The 23,020-nt window shown below is 38.7% G+C and overlaps 1 protein-coding gene across 2 annotated transcripts in view; it reads right to left on the reverse strand.

The window, feature by feature from the left end:
• Window positions 1–270: 270 nt before the first annotated feature.
• Window positions 271–23,020, reverse strand: part of MAN2A1 (mannosidase alpha class 2A member 1) — a 183,816-nt gene continuing 161,066 nt past the window's right edge. The window contains exons 20-22 of one of the 2 annotated variants that reach the window (XM_033178955.1): window positions 12,192–12,386; window positions 2,277–2,387; window positions 271–579 (exon numbers count right to left, since the gene is read on the reverse strand). In XM_033178955.1, the coding sequence (XP_033034846.1) occupies window positions 427–579; window positions 2,277–2,387; window positions 12,192–12,386 (459 nt within the window). In that variant the 3' untranslated portion in view covers window positions 271–426. The remainder of the gene's footprint in view (window positions 580–2,276; window positions 2,388–12,191; window positions 12,387–23,020) is intronic. The other variant, XM_033178956.1, reaches the window with a different exon arrangement.

The following is a 23,020-nucleotide window of genomic DNA, read 5'->3' on the forward strand; positions in this document are numbered from 1 at the left end:
TACCCACAAACACTTTATTCCATTTCAGCCAAATAGGTGTTTTTGTAAAACTAATGAAAGATCAGCACACAGATACTGTAAGAATCTCTTCACAACCCCTAACACAGACATAATTAGTTAGCATTTAACCTGAGATACAATCTGTTGAGAGGCTGTCTTTAAATATTCCTTAATTTGTTGCATCAATTCATACTGATGGTGGTAGTTCATGGGAGGAAGTTTTAAAAAAAAGAAACCTGATTGATAGCATGGCTTTTTTTTTTTTTTTTTTTACTGTAGTGGTAAAAGAAAAAAAAAAAATCACAGAATCACAGAATTCATGTTCTCACAGTAGCCAGAAGCTAAAATAATGTGCTTCTTTATTGCACGTCAAACCAAGAAAGGTATAAAAGCCAATGATTCCCAATCCAAATGTGAAAGTCAGGTTCACCTCAACCGGATTCGGAACGTGCTGATTTCCATTGGACTCAAGTTGATCTCACTTATATTCTGAGTGCCGGGAGGTGAATGCATCAAGGATAATGATGAAGGTGTGAGACTTTCAACAATAAACTTGTTAAAAAGTTTCTGTACCAACATCTGAAAAGTAAATGATAAAATTTGCATATTTAGATCAACTTTGAAGATTAGCAGCACAACTATATATTCTGTGAAAATCAGTATGAGAAGGAATAAAACAGTATGTCGAAGTTCTCTTTTGAGGAAAAAAGGGTGGATTAAATATACATATATAAGTTATTAAACATACATATATAAGTTCTCTTTTATGGAAAAGAGGGTGAATTAAATATACACATATACATGCTTGAACATACAGACTATCCTTGGAAGGAAACAGGAAACCAGTAATGGTCATGAGCAACATATTCTGCATTCTTTTTTGTATTGCTTGAGAATTTTATCACGCACAGGGGCTGTTTCAATAAAAGAAAGGACATCCAATGGCCAAGAAGCTTTAAAAACATCCTTATTCTCTTTTAGTCCATACTTATCCCTAACAATGGTAGTCCTCAACCACTTTTTCCTGTTCCAACAGAGTTGAGAGAGAGCACACAGGCTCACTACAAGGAAGGATCATTACGTCATTGAGTCCCAGTCTATAGAGGTGGACAGGTCATTTGGAAAGTGTTTCCCTCACTGCTGCCATGTTATCTGTCTCTCTGGATCGTATAACCCCCTTATGACTCAAGGCCTTAATGTCAGAATGCTCAGAACCAAGTATACTTAGATCATCAACAATAAGATAGAGTGCAAATACAGTATAATAAAAAATTAATAAAAATATCAGTGCTTTCTTGTCATCAACTCCAAGCAGGGTAGGGTAAAAGAAATGTAGAAGCTAATCTATCTAAGTAGGTTCAGGGCTCCTACCACATTTTTCTTTTCTTTTTGGACCCCACACACGCTAATTTGTAGGATTGGAACTGAATCACTTGAGTCTGGTCTACAGCATTATTTATGGGGTTCTGGAGGAAAGTTGGGTCAGCTGAGCTGCCTGGTGAGGCAGACCTGCCTGTGTGCCCAAATCAGCCCAGCTGCCTTCTCTGAGTCATGGCCTGTTCAGTGACAAAGGCAGGAGATTGGAGGTTTGTTTCCTTCCAAGGACACGCTTGATGGAACTGCCAGAAAGACCAACTTGAAAAGAAATAACAAATAGGCAGCCAGCAAGCTGTGTTCAGACTGAGGATCTGTTTGGCCTGCACAGTGTTGACTCATATGCAAATCTGCACTAATCAGAAGACCAAGACCTACATTTATTTCCCAAGGGAAAACAACTGATTGGTGCTACGTACAGCTGCCTCCTGGGCTGTGGGTGGATTCTCCTACTAGCCTACAGTCTCAATTTTCCCAGTTGCTTCTTTATGGCTACCTCTATAAAGCTTCAGTTATTATAAACTTGCCTTGGCCTCTGTAGGACTTAGGTTTACCAGTGCTGAACTAAATGATATGTGAGCATGTATGGTTCAGGGGAGGAGAAAACTGGGGGACTGGGAACATGGCACTTTGTAGGCTGGAAATAGAAGGCTGAGGAAATGACAAGAGCATTGCCTTCAAATGTGCATAAACACCAGCTATACCTTTTGATGTTGACAAGGAAAGCAGGCTGAAGTTTTGAGAAAGTGTATTTTTCAGTTGGGGAGATTCAAACTAATTTGCAGACTGATGAAACTGAGACAGTAAAGAGGCAATGAAACATGATCTTATTGTCAAGATTCTTTGCAGAAAGAGATTTCAAAGTGCACTACCAGTAAGCAAAAATAACCTTTTCAACTTACCTTTCCCTGAGTAGTAGAACAAAACAGCCCTGTGCCTTTGCTAGAGAACCGACAGTCAAACCCTTTTCTGTGGAGGATTAAGGCTGCCTCATTGGAATGCCCATTGCCCACCTACAAATGAGCAGAATGGAGTCACACCACGCAGACAATAAAGCAAATATTTACAGTACTTCACACACCACTCTCTTGATGTCAGCATCCAAAAGCACGTTTATTAAGCAAGAAAGTTAGGCAAATTCATTTCTCCTCAGGTCCATGCTCACTGCCCATTCACCTGCTACCATCCTCTCCTACCTGTACTGAGCCAGATGAGATTATGTTCTAAGGTTACTTGTTAGGTAACCTCATGCCTTGGTTTCTCCTATAATCCCCGAGGACTTAGGTTTCCTTATGTCCATATATTATTTGTTTTATCAAAGTTTCTTCAAATAAAGCATTTTGCTTTCATCTTACTTTTTGAACACACATGTCAGTTGAATAAACTGCACCTGAACTTAGTCCTTATCTGGTCATTGAATGATATACCATCTAACTTAAAAGTCACACATGCTTCTTTATTGAACACTAATTTTTGCTAACTACATTCTTAATCTTTGATGTATTGATTCATTATTTTTATATTAGAGCTATTTAAATTTAGTTATGCTTTCACTTGGTAGGCCAGCTCACATTTATCAGTTTGATGTATCATTTAAATTGATACTACAGAAGCTATTGTGGATGGGCAGGCAAAAATAAAAATACCCACCTGACAAGTCAGCTAAGAGGGTCAGTATACCTTTTCTCGCAACAAAATTTCTCATATCCATTTAAGTATCAATGTCATGAATGGTTCAGGTCTCTGAATATTTTAAAATACAATTATCTTAATAAATTTTATGTTTCCTAAAGTTGGAAGGTGTTTATGATAAATGAATTTAAAATCCCTGGAAAAATTAAGAAACATACAGTTTTTGAAAAAAGAGTCATGTGCTGCTTAGCACTGACACTGTGATAAAACTGATTCTTTCCTCTGTTCTCTGGTCACAGACAGGAATATGCCCAAACTCTTGATCATCCTCACCAGGGGATAAGATTTTTTAATGTATTAAAGAGACATCTTTCCTGAATAGCTGCCAGAATCTCCACCACTGATTTGATTTTAATGTGCCTGAATAGTTTAAAGCTGTCCTCACCTCAGAGTCTTGGCTGGAATAACCTATGTTATGATGTTTCACACTGATATTTCGTAGCGGTACTGCTAAGACTTTGTTTGAAGGAAAAGTCATTTAAGGAATTCTGAGTCATCACAAGACCACAATACACACAGCAATTTTAAATCATATAATAAAAATTTCTAATGCATTTCAATACATTTAAAACACCCTCCCCACGCAGTAGAAAAATAAATAGGAAAATCCTTCATTTATGGTATAATTTGATCTCCCAAAGAAAAACAAAGAGCACTCTATCATGTGCCAACTGTGAAACCTTAGGATAGGAATTTCTTCTTCCTGAATATCTATTTTTTGCCTGCAAAATGGAGGCAATGCTTGTATTATTTCCTTCATGAGTCACTGTGTGGATTAACCTGCTGGAAATACTATGTAAGTAGCCTCACACTGCCTTGTAGGGCAGAATGAGTTAGTGCAGGAGCTGTGTAGTAAGAGTGGTTCAGAGCCTGAGTGGGGAGTCAGACAGCTGGAGATCTGGATCTTTGCTCTGCAATTTACTAGCTGTGGATTTCAACAAAACCAGGTTTTCCTTTTCCATAAAATGAAGATGAAATGAAATGAAATAGCTTAACAAAGATCTGGTCAAGTGTCTGGCACACAGGAAGCCCTTAGCATAAATTTCCTTTATTGACATTACAACTTTGTAGCTAAAGACTCAGGGAACTCCTAAATTATATGTCTAGAGTCATATATCAAAATCATAACAAAGTCTGTATTCAGATTAACAGGTTAGAAACCCTCTTCCTTAAGCTCTTTTAAAAGCACATATCACTGTTAACCTAAAGCATTTGGCCTTTTTAACTCATGGGTCCATCCTTACTTATCACTTGATAGCATGCATTGCTACAATTCCTGTAACACATTTGCTCTTGGAATAATGAATTCCTAAGGCCTTTATAGCAACAGAAGGGGACAAAAAAAGTTGGGAGGGAAACACCTTTGGAATTCTACATTTGAATTCTACAAGAGATTTAAACCGACAATACAAAAATAGAGATAAAAGTCATAAAAATTAACTTTCACTGATAGAAAAAGTTACACTTTCTCTCAAAACTAAAATTACATCACTTTTGTAAGAACAAACTGAAATAGCAATCATCTTTGTCCAAGTTTTTAAAAAATCAAATATTCATGAAAGTATCAGTTTTCAAGCAAAAATACCTGAGGCAAAGCAGCAGTTTTTCAGTTTCAAAGTCTGTCTAGACATTTATTTCCAAGAAAACTGTTTTTCAAAGTAGGGAAACTGTGAATTTAAATTGAATATGCATGCAGGAAAACAGATACCTTCAAGTAGTTACACTGTATGCTCTAGGAGAGTAAACAGATTTTGGAAGAATTACTTTTACATTCATTAATGCATTAGTAATATCTGGACCCCATAAAACGGGAGGATGTGGGGAATAAAATTTACAATTTTTGAAACTGTGCCAAGCACTGTGGTAGGTAGCTATCTTTGTAAAACTGATTAGATCACTTTCAAGGCTGGATTACTGAAGTAAGGCTGGCGTATTCAAAAGCTGCAGAGAGAAAACCCATTGCAAACTTAATTCAGAGGATAAAACCAACATTCGGCTCACAGACTAAGCTGGGCCTCTGAGACTTTTCCAGCAGCTTGGTGGAGTATGGGGAAAGATGATTTGGTTTGCAGAATGAAGCCATCAGATAAAGCGGGGCTTAGAGAAAGCTAGATCAGACCAATGACTTTTTCTACCATGAACCATTTATGTGACTTTGAGTAAATCTCTACAAATTCATCAAGCTAAGCTGGATCCGTGAAGAGTCCCTCTGAGGACTGAGGGTCAACCGCAGTGACAATATCAGTCATTGCTAATACCTGTTGAGCACTTGCTGTGTACCATACCCTGTGCAGAATGCTTTTTATCAATTAACTCATTTTATCTCACAACAACCTTTGAAATATTTGAGGTGGTATATGAGTTTGTATTAAAATATGTAAATATATGGGGAAATCTCTATCGCAAAGCATTCTCTCTTATACTCAAATAGCAATGACCACAAGTGATCTTGGATTAGCCCTTAGTCTTTTCCCACCAATGGCTGGGATATCCTTCTGTAGGTGTCCTATTATTACTGAGGACACAAGAAAAACAGACAGTGTATTCCCTCATATTTTCAGTGCTTCCTCTCCCTTCTTGTTCCCATGCAAGACAGTATAAGGTTCTGAGAAGCCATCTGGACTCAGACACACCTGCGTGTGCTCCCAGGACCACATTTAATGGCTGTGTGCCCTAGACAGTTAACTATCATATCTCTAGGTCAGTTACTTTCCTATTCTGTAAGATGGGATGAAAATACTGCCTACCTTCTTAGTGTTGTTGTGAGAGCTTTAAAGTTCATGTAAAGCACTTGGCACAATGACTGGCAAACAGACAATTTTAGATATGTTATTTTTAAATATCTGAGGAATTAGTAACAAAGTATTAAGTTGGTGCAAAAGTAATTGTAGCTTTGCCATTACTTTTAATAGTAAAAACTGCAATTACTTTTGTACCAACCTAAAATATCAGGAATAAGTAAAAATGACATCAAGATTTACTCTGGCAATAAATGTCAACCTCTAATTTATAAAGAAGTTGCCAATGTTTTTACCTCCTTATTAGTGATAATCGCCATTGTTCATGACTGAACTATCACAGGTAAGAACCTTTACTTGTCAAGCACTCATAGGGCTTACTATGTGCCACACACTATTCTAAGCACTTTACTAACACTAAAATTATCTCCAATCCTCAGAACATCTCTAAGGTGAGTATTATTACCATCTCCATGTTACTAAGGAGGAGGCTGAGACTCAGAGAGTTAAGTGACTTGCTCTAAGTCACATGGTTAGAAAGCGAAGCAGACATGCTCATACCCAGGACATCTGATTCCAAAGTTTAAGCTTTTAACAGCTTCCTTCTCCTACCTTTGCATTAGCTATGAATTTGTGCTCATAGATACCTACCCAGGAGAGAAAAGATAAAAATTATTTTTGATGTAAAATAACAAAATACTGTAAACTAAAGGAGATAACCCCTTCAATTTATGGCTGAAAAAGGGGAGTATTGACTGATGGTTCCAGCAGAGATAACACTGTGACTTATCAAAAAACATATCAATTCAGAAATCAAGCTTTGGAAATTGTAATTTCCTTCAATCTACCACCTATCCACCTCTCCATTCACCCCACTTCAAATAGGATTTAAGGCCATTCTGGAAATTATACACACATGACAGTCTCTTCTAAGGAAAAAGCAGGTAAATAGTCCTCTACTGAAGATCTTAAGATGCGAGTTATGTCATTCCTCTCTCGCACCAAAAGAAACAGTAAACTTTCAGAAACTGTAGTAAACACTATGTGTGCACCCACCATTTATGGGGAAAAGAGGGACCATAACTTTGGCCAAATTCTCCAGGACTCATGGGACCCCACCCTTCTCACAGAGTTAGTAAGGTGAACATAGATTAAGGCACGGCTACACATCTGGTGGGAAACTTTCTCCAACCCACTCAGATTCTTTGAAAATACCTAACACTCATCTCTAGTGCATTCTAGCAGCTGGAAAGGTTATAAGTCCAAAGACAGGAAATAACCAGTAGAAATTCATTTTTCAGTGTGCTCATTAAAATGTCCAATAATAGCTATCCTGTTTTGATCAACAAGATAAAATGACAGAAAGAAAGGGAAGGTAAATGGCTGTTCTTAGATATGTACAACAAAGGAATTTTTTTTTCCCACAATTTTCACCTTTCCAGAAGCTAGGAGATCAATAAAGCACCAATCAATTCTTATAAGAAAGACAAATAAAGTAAAATCCTCAAACTGCCTTTTATAAGAAAAGAAGAGGCAGAATGAACAAGTGGAGAGATAAAATCTTATTCAGTAAGTGCTGCTGATATTGAAATGATGGTTAACTATTTGCAAGAAACAGTTAAATACAAATCAAAATAAATTACATAGAGAATAAAGAGTTAAGATATATATATGTATATATATGTGTATATATGTATATATTTTTTATATAAACATGATATATCTCATCAAGATATATATAAGATATATCATGTATATATAAAATAAATACGTCTAAATATAAAAGTCATGGAAATAATCTAAAAAAAAGAAAAAGAAAAAGAGTTGAACTACATATCACTTTTCTAAAGTGATTCCAAGTAGAATGGCTCCATGAAGCTGAGCTTAACCAGCTTCCTCTTTGTCCCTCTAGTCTAGGCTGAAGCTGCAGCTCCAGCTTCAGAAGGCTGACTCATGATCTGTCCTCCCATGAGATCCTCCCAGCATCTTCTATACCCAATCTCCCTTCTTCTTAAATAATGGTCCTTTCCTGATGACAAGGCTTTTGCATTTAGTGTATTTGAGTGGTGTTCCTGTTCCCAAGGTTTCAAACCTTTACAGAAGCTTCTTCATAGTATCTCAAGCTCTTCACGGTGTAGGGAAAGGGGGTGATCAAGGAAAAGAGTTGAAAGACTGGTCAACAGAATAGGAAGGCTAACGGGTAAGTTTGTAGATAGTGGCTGGAATGGGCGAGGCCACGCAGCATGCTGTGAGGCAGGGTTTCAAGAGATGTTTGTTCCCCTCTTCATCTGAATACAAATATACGGCATATAATCATTTCCAAAAATTGATATAAAGCAGAAAAGCAAGATATGTCTGTCTAAAAGCAAGATATGTCTATACAAAAATGTAAACTCATCTACTAATATAGAGCAATCCTGGAAAGCTTGGGCTTTTACAAACAAATGTAGTAATTCTAAAAAAGTCAAATGCTACCCTCTGAGACCACACACAGCACTGAGATTCAGAGGCCTGGCTATAGGTCTGGTTCTGCCATTTGCGGCTGAGTGATTTTATCATTTAACTTCGCTCTAACTCTTACTTTCCTAATTTAGGAAATGGAGATAACTCAGCAATTTCATCAGAAAATTTTCTAAAAATTATGAATTCCTAGGCTCTCCTCCCCAGCCCTACAGAATCAGAATCTCAGAGATCTGGAAATTTGTAAAAGTCTCTATGTTTAAAATCTCCCCTGTGTGATCCGGACACAGTGAATCTGAGGACTAGTAGATGAAACTGCTGAACCACCTCAGTGGCTTATTATACCTGCAGCCTGCAACTCGCCTCCCTCACTATTCTTCGAATATGTAACCCCTTATCCCAGGAGTCAAGAAAACCAACTGAGGTTTAGAACTGAGAAACCTTTAGACAGAGGCCCAGAGGAGGGCCAAGCAAGGTACTCTCTATCATGGTGCTGTAGGAGTTGGTCAGGCAGGAAGACATGTGTCCTTATCATGCTAAAGTGGCCTTCAAACACATGTCTCATGAAATACTCTGGTGGTTAGGAAAATGCTTACTTAAATACAAGCCAATGCAGACTTCAGGTCTTGCTTGGAACCTATGTCTATTTTGACATTATTTCAAGGGGAAAAATAAGTTGCATTCTCCAAATGAACAGCCCATTATTGCACATTGGAAGCTTCTAGCTCACAGAAACAGGAACCCAACCAAAATGCTTAGGTCTGGCTTCTGCACTTATTCATTGAGTTATTTTGGTCTTTCTTTTAGTATAAGCATGGAATTACACTGGACACTTTGTAAGCACAGCTTTCTTTGAATCAATACCCACAACAGTTCCCTTCAATGATTATCTTTCTATTATCAGGTTAGGGCAATTCTTCAAAGAAGTGGTTTTGAATGGACCAATCCTTCCTCTTGGATTACTAGCGGGCTTTTAAACAACTGTTATAAATATGTGCTAAGAGTCAAAGGCTAACACAGGAACTGGCACCAACTGATATTATATGATAATGCAAAACTCTCAAGTATTTAGTTCTGATTATGTGCCAGCATGGTAGTTATCAATAGGCATTATTAACATTTCAGTTTTTAATCCTCTTGGTCAAATCTTTATGTTGTTAAGTTGCTCTCTATTCCCTCTGCTAAAACCCCAATCTGCACCCAAGTTGGAGTGTCATTAGAATAACAAGGTATGTTTACAAAGTGCTTTTGTTTTCAAAAGGCTTTCACAATAGGATTTCATCTGTTTTTAGCAAAAGACCTGACACAGCAATATGTGACATTAACCTCATGTTATAAATGGTAGCTGAGTCAGCAGGGAGGGTGGCCCACCTGTCCAAAGACACGAAGAACAACGGGAAGCCAGGTGGCTGCAGTGAGTAGAGGCCAGGCTGCAGAGGGCCTGAATGCTCAGTGTCTGAGCCAATTCAGGAGGCAATGGGATTTTTCATCTGAGAAGGGATTAGATTTGTATTACAAGAAAACAGTCAAAAGCAGGAAGGATGTGAAGAAGTGAGTGACCACTAAAAAAAGGTGACATAAAAAACAAGTTCCAGGCTTTGCTTACAGAAGGTAAAACCCTATGCTCACTGACTCTAGTCAGCTCCAGCTGCTTCCAAAAAACAATCACATTTAAAACAACTACAGTGGAGGAGCCACCTAGAAGTGAGGCTAAGGGATGGTGACCGCCCATCCTCCCCAGAAGCTTCTGGGTTCTTCAGGTCGCTGATGTCCTCTACCATCTATGCTGGGCGGTGGTAACCTGAAGCCCAGAGTATTTGATGCCCTCTACTCTATTTCCATTTCTTTTAGCTCATTGATTTATGACATGACACCTCAGGGAGCCAAAATGTAGACCTACAAAAAACCACAGCAGAATCCTAGAAAAAACATCTACACAATTCACTGATTCAAAATAGTTTTTGAGATATTTTGTGCAGGCACTGTTCTTCACAGGGATATAGCGATGAATAAAGGACAAGGACAGCTCTCATGGAGCTTCTGTTCTGACCACATATCTCTCCGGCCTCAGGGCCTTCACACTTGCTCTTTTCCTGGAGCACTCTACCCCCAGAAATCTGCAGGAGTCTCTTATTCTCTGACTTTCTTCAGATTTTTACTCCATTATCACCCCTGTGAGGCCCTCTCTACACACCTTAATCAAAATTGTGTTACCTCCTCTGAATGGCCCTTCGCTTTTTACTCCTTCATAACACTTAACACCATCTAACATATATTTCTCTTACTTTTTCTTATTTTTCTCCTCCCATTAGATTCTAAGCTCCAGAAAGGCAGGGGCATTTGTCTGTTTTGTTCACAACTGTACCCCTAGTGCCTATGGCAGTAACTGGCATGTAGTGGGTAGGAAATAAATCCTGCAAGTTCACTCATATGATTTTAAAAAGCCTTTCCATATATATACACACACACACACACATACACATGCCTTAAGCATTTGCTTCTAGTCATTATTACAAGTCATATATGTTTGCCTGCATAGCCAAGCATAAGTTCCTTATCTCTGAAGGAAACCAAAATACTTATCTCTCAAAAAACTGAGGATTATTGAGCTGAAGAAGGAAAAAAACCAGGGGGCCATTCTGTCCCTTCTTCTGCCTGTTTGATTTTTATAGCAGTTTACAAATACAAGAGGTCTTCAGCCCTTCCTCTCTGCCTTTTCTTGTCTAAAGACAGGCCCCTTTACAAGGCTTGCTAATCAGCTAAGAGACAGCAGTGCTAGAGCATCTAGGAGCAGACTTTACTCTTCCCATAAATTTATCCTCCCACACTTTCCTGCCTTTTGGAAGCCTGAAGATGCTTTCTTCTTTGTCTTGTCTCTAGAGGATTTATGGCTCTTTGTTAAAACATTATTTAGGCAAGGTCCCAAAACCACTGCCTTGGGGAAAAAATACTTTTGAACTGAGGCCTCTCCCAAGTGACGGGTATAGCATGTACAATATACTATTGCTATTTTTCCCCTGTTTATCTGACCTTTATTTTCAAAAGTGTCTCAACTAAAAATCTATAAAGGAAAAAAAGAAATTACATTTTTTATCCTATATCTTAGACATAAAGTTGTAAATCTCTAACGTTCAAATTATAGGCATTTATCCTTACTTTATTGCTTTAGTTTTTAGTTCTTTGTTCTAAATTAAACATTTCTCACCTCTTATATGGTCTTTAAACGTGAGCATTCTCTTCTCATACTTAGGCCTTTACCATGAGGTATTTTCCACAGAATCCATAACCACTTACTATTTCCAGCTAAATCTATGTCAATTTGCAATATCAAAACAGCTTTGCAACACATAAGAACAATGTCAAATGTCTAATTCTTGTTCTTTCCAAATGTTATTTTTTTGATGTTAAAAACAGGTATGTATATAACTGTAGTCTAACTAAATTAAATTTCATACCTAATAAAACTTCCCCATGCTTTTCCTCTAATATTTCTTCTAAACAGTTGGTTTTCTAATGGGAAACTGAGTTGCAGTGATTCTCAAGAGAAAGGTACGAAAATGCAAAGTCTCTGATACAGAAAGAACTAAGTACTATTTATCTAGCTTCTGAGAGATACTGTCTAATAAGGAGAAATGAATGGGAAAAGTCAGTAGTGCTAAACTTAAGGCCCAGATTGCCCACCTACTAATGATATTTCCTGACCTGCTTGCCATACAGAATTTAAGAGCAAATTAGTATCAGGATATGCTTTAAAATACAGAGCAATAGTCAAATGAAAGGCATGAAGCTTTTGGCTAAAGGTGAAGCCCTGTTAATAATTCCTCAAAGCATAGTAAAGCATACATTACTTTTTTCCCCTTTCCTTACCCCCTTAAAACAAGTACATAATAAACAGTAATTTTGTATAAGACATATTTTGAGACATACCTTTGACTGTATTGTTCTCAGATTAACCAGATGAATATCACAAGGCAAAGATGACTGTAATGGAGAGAATTCACCTTGCAGATCAAGGGTAGGTGAGGAGAACTTATTTGCCATTGGAAAGACTGGATGATTCATGAAAGAAGAAGTTATGTGGCTAAGGAGAGAAGGATAACTGACCGAATTCTTTTCTTCTTCCTATTAAGAAAAAACAAAAATGTTTAAGAGGTCTGTATTTCCAGTTCTCATCACATTAAAGAACTATCTGGGCCGGGCGCGGTGGCTCAAGCCTGTAATCCCAGCACTTTGGGAGGCCGAGACGGGCGGATCACGAGGTCAGGAGATCGAGACCATCCTGGCTAACACGGTGAAACTCCGTCTCTACTAAAAAATACAAAAAACTAGCCGGGCGAGGTGGCGAGCGTGCCTGTAATCCCAGCTACTCCGGAGGCTGAGGCAGGAGAATGGCGTAAACCCGGGAGGCGGAGCTTGCAGTGAGCTGAGATCCAGCCACTGCACTCCAGCCCGGGCTAGAGCGAGACTCCGTCTCCAAAAAAAAAAAAAAAAAAAGAACTATCTGAGAGGGTTTAAATATAAAAATACATGAATAATTTGGTTTTATTTTATAAATAACAGTCTTAGAAAACACTCCATAAACTATCAAGTTTAGTTGTAAGCAATACAAGAAAATAAACAGTGCATATCTAACTCATATGTTTAAAATCCCTCTCCCATTGATTTAATACTAAAAATACTGAAAATATTTCCTGCAAACATTTTAGGACAAGGCACACCTTTTTATGAAAATTATCAACCTATCACAAAACTTTCAAAGCATAAGGATTGGGCTGTACATAGATTATATGTTGTGCATCATCAAATATTATCTCCCTTCTCAGGTTTCATCCACTATATTCTTGTGGTTTCATTTATACACCTTAACAAGACCATAATGGCATGTACTGATTCAAAGCTAAAGTCCATCTATGTTACCAAATGATAGAAACTAAATGTTACCTAATGATAGAATTTAAAGAAAACAAAACTCTCAAAATAAATCCAATTTTAAAATATAAATAACATAGGTGGCATGCCTAGATCATCTGATTGTTTTCTTTCAACTTGGTAAATCAATGCCCATTGTTTCACTATTTTAATCCAAAAGTAGAAGTGTTAAATACATTACTGAAGTTATCACACACTTACATAGTATATGATTATTCCACATAATTTAAAATGCTTTAGTCTTTGCTGTGATATATGGTTAAAGGCAACACTTCTGTAGGTTCAAACATTAAATAAGCTACTAATGTTGGTAGATTAAATATGCTAGACGACATGCAAAATTAAGTCAATGACTGAGTAGAATCTTAACCAATAATGCCTAAAGAGTAAAAACAGACACAAATAACTTAGAAAATAATTTATGCAGAAAGGTCCTTTGATCACCTGTTATATTTGAACAAAATTTAATTTTGTATCTTATTTTTTAAAATGATTACTCCACTGATATCTTCTGATTTTGCATCCTTTTTGTAATATAAGGCTCAGATAAAAGGCTTGGCTACTGATCTGTGTGAAAAGACAGGATTTATAGAGATATAGAGCTTAAAATTCAGAATGTCAGATTAGCATTGCACAGAAGGGTGCGAGCAAAAAGTGACTAGCATCGTGCCAGAAGCTAACATTAGATGTCATTACAATTCAGACCATGGAGAGAGAAAAAGAAAAATTTAAGACAGCAGAGGGACACAGCAATATTAAGAAACTGACAAAAAATCAGGTCTGAAAGAATTGTAAAAAATGTATCCATTCCACATTTTTTTAAAAGAAAGATTAAATAAAGCATATAAAATAATATTCTCCAACAATACTGAAATTTAATGCAGCTTGTAGAATAACATGAATAAAGAGGGAATAATTTCAACAAGATATTTTAAATGTACTCCAAGATCAAAGAACTTCATAATCTAGGTTAGGATTGCTGACAAAGTCACTCACGAGTAATGAAACATAAAAGATTCAAACAGAAAAGAAAACACCTCCCTTATCAAATTTGGGAAGTATTAAGTCCACCCTAGGTCCAGAAACATTCAGAGAAAGCTCTGGTTTTGTTCTACACTCCTGGAGTAATTCCTCGCCACTCCAGTGAATAGCCAGAACACTTCCTGATTAATCTTCTATACCTCAGAAGCAATAACGTGCATATATACCAATCCTCCACATCAGATTAGTTCTTCCTAACCATTGGTATTTCCCCCAATTAACCACACAACAGAATGACTTGGGCTACCTTTAACCAACACAGACTCTTGGGTCCTATCCCAAATCTACAAAATCTTGAGAGGTGGGGTCCTGAAAATGCAAAGCTGAAAAGCCTCCCCAGGTAAATTTCATGGAGTCAGCCACACACTGCTCTGTGACCCTGTGCTGGGAACTGCCACCCCAGACATCCAACCTTATAGAGAAAACAGAGCTCCCTTTAGAATCAAAAGATAAGCTTTACCTTTTAACTACCTTTGCATTAAAAAAACAAGATTCGGTTTCAAAGACATTTTGACGGGCAGTCTTTTAAAAGGAAACAATGTCATGGATGTTAAGGACTTCAAGAATTTAAAAACTGTGTAGTTCACTATCCTTAGCAAGCTAAGAAAGTTTATAAAAGAGTTGTGATTCACTACCCTAAGAGCACCATGAACAAATACCACCACCAGGTTGGAGTGGCAAAGTCTCACCCAGGGTTCCGCCATTCATGTACTTTCTTATCATATTTTACAGCAACAAGAGGCTCAACAAGATATTAACTGTTGAACCATCAATATTTAAATTAATCTCTACAAAGGTAACCTTTCCACTCTAAGTCACATGATAAACCCAAAGTTTTAAAAACATATTTTCAAACAGGAAAGTTTATGTGTTTAAGTTACAAATGAATCCCCCAGCCTTGTACTTAACTAATCTAGTACTATAAACCTTACTTAATTTCTTGTTGGTTGGAAGGCTTCAGATAGTATAAGTGTAGCTTTCTCTCTGCAGCCTGCCTGACATTAAAGAAAGTTTCTAGCACCTTCTGATCCAAACCACATAAAGTACAGCTCTTCCTCACTGGGTTCTAGCCCTTATTCCATAAGTTGGGACTTCTTGCTAGACTCCTTGGTGCCCTTAATTAAGCTCACTTTGAGTTAAACGATCCTTAAACATCAAAGGCTTCCACTTCATCTACATCAAATTCTGTTAAATTATGGTGAGATAGTAAGAGACCATTTTTAAAGTTACCTTTGTTTATTCAGTTTGACTTGAAACATGGTGGGAACTTAATAAGTCTGTTGAAGTAAATCTATTAATTTAATAAGCAAATGCAATATAAATAAATGAAACAAGAACACTAGAGAGGAAGGGTGGGGTAAAAAGACAAAGGAGATAAAATGAAGAATTAATACATTGAATCATAACATTTAGAGGTAAATATCTGTAGCACAGGACTGAAGACTATGGGGCAAATTTGAAGATACACATTTTGGTAGGTCTGTATGGTATTAAAAAGTTTTTTTTTTGTTTTTAAGCCAACTCTTTAATAAAAAATTCATACTAAAAAAGCAATCCCAAAAAACCCAAAACACATCTTTGTTTTTTACCCAAGAAACTGGAAATTTGTGTCACCCTGGGCAGGCATTCAGTCCCACGTGGAAACAATCAGCTGGAGCTGAGTTGTGGGTCTTAGTGGGATATGTACTCAAGTTTAATGTAGATCTTCTGGTCACCTAAGTATTTACCCTTAAACCTCATTGACCTCCCTCATGCTGTCACTTTTCTAAACCATATAAGCATTTAAGATTTTAATCTGATCTCTCCCAATTTCTTTTCCTTATATTTAAAGGTAAAACAACATAATTTTAACACTTGAACATTTCCAGGGTTCCTAGCTCAGTGCCTCATTAACCAACCAGTAGCAGGAAAGGGGTAAGGATAAACAGTCAAAGAAACAAATGCTAAAGCCATCAATGCCTGTTTTTAGTCCATTGTTCTGTTGCCATAACAGAATACCACAGACTGGATAATTTATCTATAAAAGAAATTTATTCAGCTCACAGTTATGGAGGCTGGGAAGTCCAAGAACATGGCACTGGCATCTGGTGAGGGCATACTTGCTGTGTTATCACATGGTGGAAAGGCAAGACAGTGGATGCAAAAGAGCTCATTTTTATAACAGAGCCACTGCTGCAATAACTAACCCATTCCCATGATATTCATTCATGAGGGCAGATCTCCCATGACCCAAAAGCCTCTGAAAGGTCCCAGTCCCAACACTACCACAATGGTAGCCAAGTTTTCAACACATGAACTCTTGGGGGACACATGCAACCCTGGCAGTGCCAAAGAGATGATTCCTATTTTCCATTTCTATTGGCCTTTGAGGATGATTAGCATAAATGGTGGTCAAACTTGTGCAGCCACAGTCCTCGTTGGACACCTGTACCTATCACACAGTGGATATCATCCAAGTCCTTGTTTTTACTGACTCTGCAGAATTCTCTGAGGACAGGACTTACTTCCACTTAGCTCGGGATTATTTCCATAAGGCTCTGTCATGCTCAGGGCTTCCCATTAAAATCTCTTCCTATTCAGGAAGTATTCCCCCTCTTCAATTATCTCCATCATTATTTTAGATACTAGAGTCTGAGTTGAAATTAAGAATGCTTTCCAGGGCGGAGCAAGATGGCCGAATAGGAACAGCTCCAGTCTCCAACTCCCAGCGTGAGCGATACAGAAGACCGGTGATTTCTGCATTTTCAACTGAGGTACTAGGGTCATCTCACTGGGGAGTGCCGGACAATTCGTACTGGTCAGCTGCTGCAGCCCGACCAGCGAGAGCTGAAGCAGGGCGAGGCATCGCCTCACCTGGGAAGCGCAAGGGGGAAGGGAATCCCTTTTCCTAGCCAGGGGAACTGAGACACACAACACCTGGAAAATCGGGTAATTCCCACCCCAATACTGCACTTTAAGCAAACGGGCACACCAGGAGATTATACCCACACCTGGCCGGGAGGGTCCCACGGCCACGGAGCCTCCCTCATTGCTAGCACAGCAGTCTGTGATCTAACCTAAACGGCAGAAGCGAGGCTGGGGGAGGGGTGCCCGCCATTGCTGAGGCTTAAGTAGGTAAACAAAGCAGCTGGGAAGCTCGAAATGGGTGGAGCTCACAGCACCTCAAGGAAACCTGCCTGTCTCTGTAGACTCCACCTCTGGGGACAGGGCACAGCTAAACAACAAAAGGGGAAGCAGCAGAGGCCTGTGCAGACGCAAACGACTCTGTCTGACAGCTTTGAAGAGAGCAGTGGATCTCCCAACATGGAGGGTGAGATCTGAGAACGGACAGACTGCCTGCTCAAGTGGGTCCCTGACCCCTGAGTAGCCTAACTGGGAGACATCCCCCACTAGGGGTAGTCTGACACCCCACACCTCACGGGGTGGAGTACACCCCTGAGAGGAAGCTTCCAAAGGAAGAATCAGACAGGTACACTCGCTGTTCAGCAATATTCTATCTTCTGCAACCTCTGCTGCTGATACCCAGGCAAACAGGGTCTGGAGTGGACCTCAAGCAATCTCCAACAGACCTACAGCTGAGGGTCCTGACTATTAGAAGGAAAACTATCAAACAGGAAGAACAGTTATACCAAAACCCCATCAGTACGTCACCATCATCAAAGACCAGAGGCAGATAAAACCACGAAGATGGGGAAGAAGCAGGGCAGAAAAGCTGGAAATTCAAGAAATAAGAGCGTATCTCCCTCTGCAAAGGAGCGCAGCTCATCGCCAGCAACGGATCAAAGCTGGTCAGAGAATGACTTTGACAAAATGAGAGAAGAAGGCTTCAGTCCATCAAACTTCTCAGAGCTAAAGGAGGAATTACGTACCCAGCGCAAAGAAACTAAAAATCTTGAAAAAAGAGTGGAAGAATTGACAGCTAGACTAATTAATGCAGAGAAGGTCATAAACGAAATGACAGAGATGAAAACCATGACACGAGAAATACGTGACAAATGCACAAGCTTCAGTAACCGACTCGATCAACTGGAAGAAAGAGTATCAGCGATTGAGGATCAAATGAATGAAATGAAGCGAGAAGAGAAACCAAAAGAAAAAAGAAGAAAAAGAAACGAACAAAGCCTGCAAGAAGTATGGGATTATGTAAAAAGACCAAATCGACGTCTGATTGGGGTGCCTGAAAGTGAGGGGGAAACTGGAACCAAGCTGGAAAACACTCTTCAGGATATCATCCAGGAGAACTTCCCCAACCTAGTAGGGCAGGCCAACATTCAAATTCAGGAAATGCAGAGAACGCCACAAAGATACTCCTCGAGAAGAGCAACTCCAAGACACATAATTGCCAGATTCACCAAAGTTGAAATGAAGGAAAAAATCTTAACTGCAGCCAGAGAGAAAGGTCAGGTTACCCACAAAGGGAAGCCCATCAGACTAACAGCAGACCTCTCGGCAGAAACTCTACAAGCCAGAAGAGAGTGGGGGCCAATATTCAACGTTCTTACAGAAAACAATTTTAAACCCAGAATTTCATATCCAGCCAAACTAAGTTTCATCAGTGAAGGAGAAATAAAATCCTTTACAGATAAGCAAATGCTTAGAGATTTTGTCACTACCAGGCCTGCCTTACAAGAGACCCTGAAGGAAGCCCTAAACATGGAAAGGAACAACTGGTACCAGCCATTGCAAAAACATGCCAAAATGTAAAGACCATCGAGGCTAGGAAGAAACTGCATCAACTAATGAGCAAAATAACCAGTTAATATCATAATGGCAGGATCAAGTTCCCACATAACAATATTAACCTTAAATGTTAATGGACTAAATGCTCCAATTAAAAGACACAGACTGGCAAACTGGATAAAGAGTCAAGACCCATCAGTCTGCTGTATTTAGGAGACCCATCTCACATGCAGAGACATACATAGGCTCAAAATAAAGGGATGGAGGAAGATCTACCAAGCAAATGGAGAACACAAAAAAGCAGGGGTTGCAATCCTAGTCTCTGATAAAATAGACTTTAAACCATCAAAGATCAAAAGAGGCAAAGAAGGCCATTACATAATGGCAAAGGGATCAATTCAACAGGAAGAACTAACTATCCTAAATATATATGCACCCAATACAGGAGCACCCAAATTCATAAAGCAAGTCCTTAGAGACTTACAAAGAGACTTAGACTCCCATACAATAATAATGGGAGACTTCAACACTCCACTGTCAACATTAGACAGATCAATGAGACAGAAAGTTCACAAGGATATCCAGGAATTGAACTCATCTCTGCACCAAGCGGACCTAATAGACATCTATAGAACTCTCCACCCCAAATCAACAGAATAGACATTCTTCTCAGCACCACATTGCACCTATCCCAAAATTGACCACATAATTGGAAGTAAAGCACTCCTCAGCAAATGTAAAAGAACAGAAATTATAACAAACTGTCTCTCAGACCACAGTGCAATCAAACTAGAACTCAGGACTAAGAAACTCAATCAAAACCGCTCAACTGCATGGAAACTGAACAACCTGCTCCTGAATGACTACTGGGTACATAACGAAATGAAGGCAGAAATAAAGATGTTCTTTGAAACCAATGAGAACAAAGATACAACATACCAGAATCTCTGGGACACATTTAAAGCAGTGTGTAGAGGGAAATTTATAGCTCTAAATGCCCACAAGAGAAAGCGGGAAAGATCTAAAATTGACACTCTAACATCACAATTAAAAGAACTGGAGAAGCAAGAGCAAACACATTCAACAGCTAGCAGAAGGCAAGAAATAATTAAGATCAGAGCAGAACTGAAGGAGATAGAGACACAAAAAACCCTCCAAAAAATCAATGAATCCAGGAGTTGGTTTTTTGAAAACATCAACAAAATTGACAGACCGCTAGCGAGACTAATAAAGAAGAAAAGAGAGAAGAATCAAATAGATGCAATAAAAAGTGATAAAGGGGATATCACCACGGACCCCACAGAAATACAAACTACCATCAGAGAATACTATAAACACCTCTACGCAAATCAACTAGAAAATCTAGAAGAAATGGATAATTTCCTGGACACTTACACTCTTCCAAGACTAAACCAGGAAGAAGTTGAATCCCTGGATAGACCAATAGCAGGCTCTGAAATTGAGGCAATAATTAATAGCCTACCCACCAAAAAAAGTCCAGGACCAGATGGATTCACAGCTGAATTCTACCAGAGGTACAAGGAGGAGCTGGTACCATTCCTTCTGAAACTTTTCCAATCAATAGAAAAAGAGGGAATCCTCCCTAACTCATTTTATGAGGCCAACATCATCCTGATACCAAAGCCTGGCAGAGACACAACAAAAAAAGAAAATTTTAGACCAATATCCCTGATGAACATCGATGCAAAAATCCTCAATAAAATACTGGCAAACCGGATTCAGCAGCACATCAAAAAGCTTATCCACCATGATCAAGTGGGCTTCATCCCTGGGATGCAAGGCTGGTTCAACATTTGCAAATCAATAAACGTAATCCAGCATATAAACAGAACCAAAGACAAGAACCACATGATTATCTCAATAGATGCAGAAAAGGCTTTTGACAAATTTCAACAGCCCTTCATGCTAAAAACGCTCAATAAATTCGGTACTGACGGAACGTTCCTCAAAATAATAAGAGCTATTTATGACAAACCCACAGCCAATATCATACTGAATGGGCAAAAACTGGAAAAATTCCCTTTGAAAACTGGCACAAGACAGGGATGCCCTCTCTCACCACTCCTATTCAACATAGTGTTGGAAGTTCTGGCTAGGGCAATCAGGCAAGAGAAAGAAATCAAGGGTATCCAGTTAGGAAAAGAAGAAGTCAAATTGTCCCTGTTTGCAGATGACATGATTGTATATTTAGAAAACCCCATTGTCTCAGCCCAAAATCTCCTTAAGCTGATAAGCAACTTCAGCAAAGTCTCAGGATACAAAATTGATGTGCACAAATCACAAGCATTCTTATACACCAGTAACAGACAAACAGAGAGCCAAATCATGAATGAACTTCCATTCACAATTGCTTCAAAGAAAATAAAATACCTCGGAATCCAACTTACAAGGGATGTCAAGGACCTCTTCAAGGAGAACTACAAACCACTGCTCAGTGAAATAAAAGAGGACACAAACAAATGGAAGAACATACCATTCTCATGGATAGGAAGAATCAATATTGTGAAAATGGCCATACTGCCTAAGGTTATTTATAGATTCAATGCCATCCCCATCAAGCTACCAATGACTTTCTTCACAGAATTGGAAAAAACGGCTTTAAAGTTCATATGGAACCAAAAAAGAGCCCGCATTGCCAAGACAATCCTAAGTCATAAGAACAAAGCTGGAGGCATCACGCTACCTGACTTCAAACTATACTACAAGGCTACAGTAACCAAAACAGCATGGTACTGGTACCAAAACAGAGATATAGACCAATGGAAAAGAACAGAGTCCTCAGAAATAAAACCACACATCTACAGCCATCTGATCTTTGACAAACCTGAGAGAAACAAGAAATGGGGAAAGGATTCCCTATTTAATAAATGGTGCTGGGAAAATTGGCTAGCCATAAGTAGAAAGCTGAAACTGGATCCTTTCCTTACTCCTTATACAAAAATTAATTCAAGATGGATTAGAGACTTAAATGTTAGACCTAATACCATAAAAACCCTAGAAGAAAACCTAGGTAGTACCATTCAGGACATAGGCATGGGCAAGGACTTCATGTCTAAAACACCAAAAGCAATGGCAGCAAAAGCCAAAATTGACAAATGGGATCTAATTAAACTAAAGAGCTTCTGCACAGCAAAACAAACTACCATCAGAGTGAACAGGTAACCTACAGAATGGGAGAAAATTTTTGCAATCTACTCATCTGACAAAGGGCTAATATCCAGAATCTACAAAGAACTCAAAGAAATATATAAGAAAAAAACAAACAACCCCATCAAAAAGTGGGGAAAGGATATGAACAGACATTTCTCAAAAGAAGACATTCATACAGCCAACAGACACATGAAAAAATGCTCATCATCACTCGCCATCAGAGAAATGCACATCAAAACCACAATGAGATACCATCTCATACCAGTTAGAATGGCAATCATCAAAAAGTCAGGAAACAACAGGTGCTGGAGAGGATGTGGAGAAATAGGAACACTTTTACACTGTTGGTGGGATTGTAAACTAGTTCAACCATTATGGAAAACAGTATGGCGATTCCTCAAGGATCTAGAACTAGATGTACCATATGACCCAGCCATTCCACTACTGGGTATATACCCAAAGGATTATAAATCATGCTGCTATAAAGACACATGCACATATATGTTTATTGCGGCACTATTCACAATAGCAAAGACTTGGAATCAACCCAAATGTCCATCTGTGACAGACTGGATTAAGAAAATGTGGCACATATACACCATGGAATACTATGTAGCCATAAAAAAGGATGAGTTTGAGTCCTTTGTAGGGACATGGATGCAGCTGGAAACCATCATTCTTAGCAAACTATCACAAAAACAGAAAACCAAACACCGCATGTTCTTACTCATAGGTGGGAACTGAACAATGAGATCACTTGGACTCGGGAAGGGGAACATCACACATCGGGGCCTATCATGGGGAGGGGCAGGGGGGAGGGATTGCACTGGGAGTTATACCTGATATAAATGACGAATTGATGGGTGCTGACGAGTTGATGGGTGCAGCACACCAACATGGCACAAGTATACATATGTAACAAATCTGCACGTTAT

The sequence above is a fragment of the Trachypithecus francoisi genome, unplaced genomic scaffold (assembly GCF_009764315.1).
Source record: "Trachypithecus francoisi isolate TF-2019V2 unplaced genomic scaffold, Tfra_2.0 Lachesis_group2, whole genome shotgun sequence".
Lineage (NCBI taxonomy): Eukaryota > Metazoa > Chordata > Mammalia > Primates > Cercopithecidae > Trachypithecus > Trachypithecus francoisi.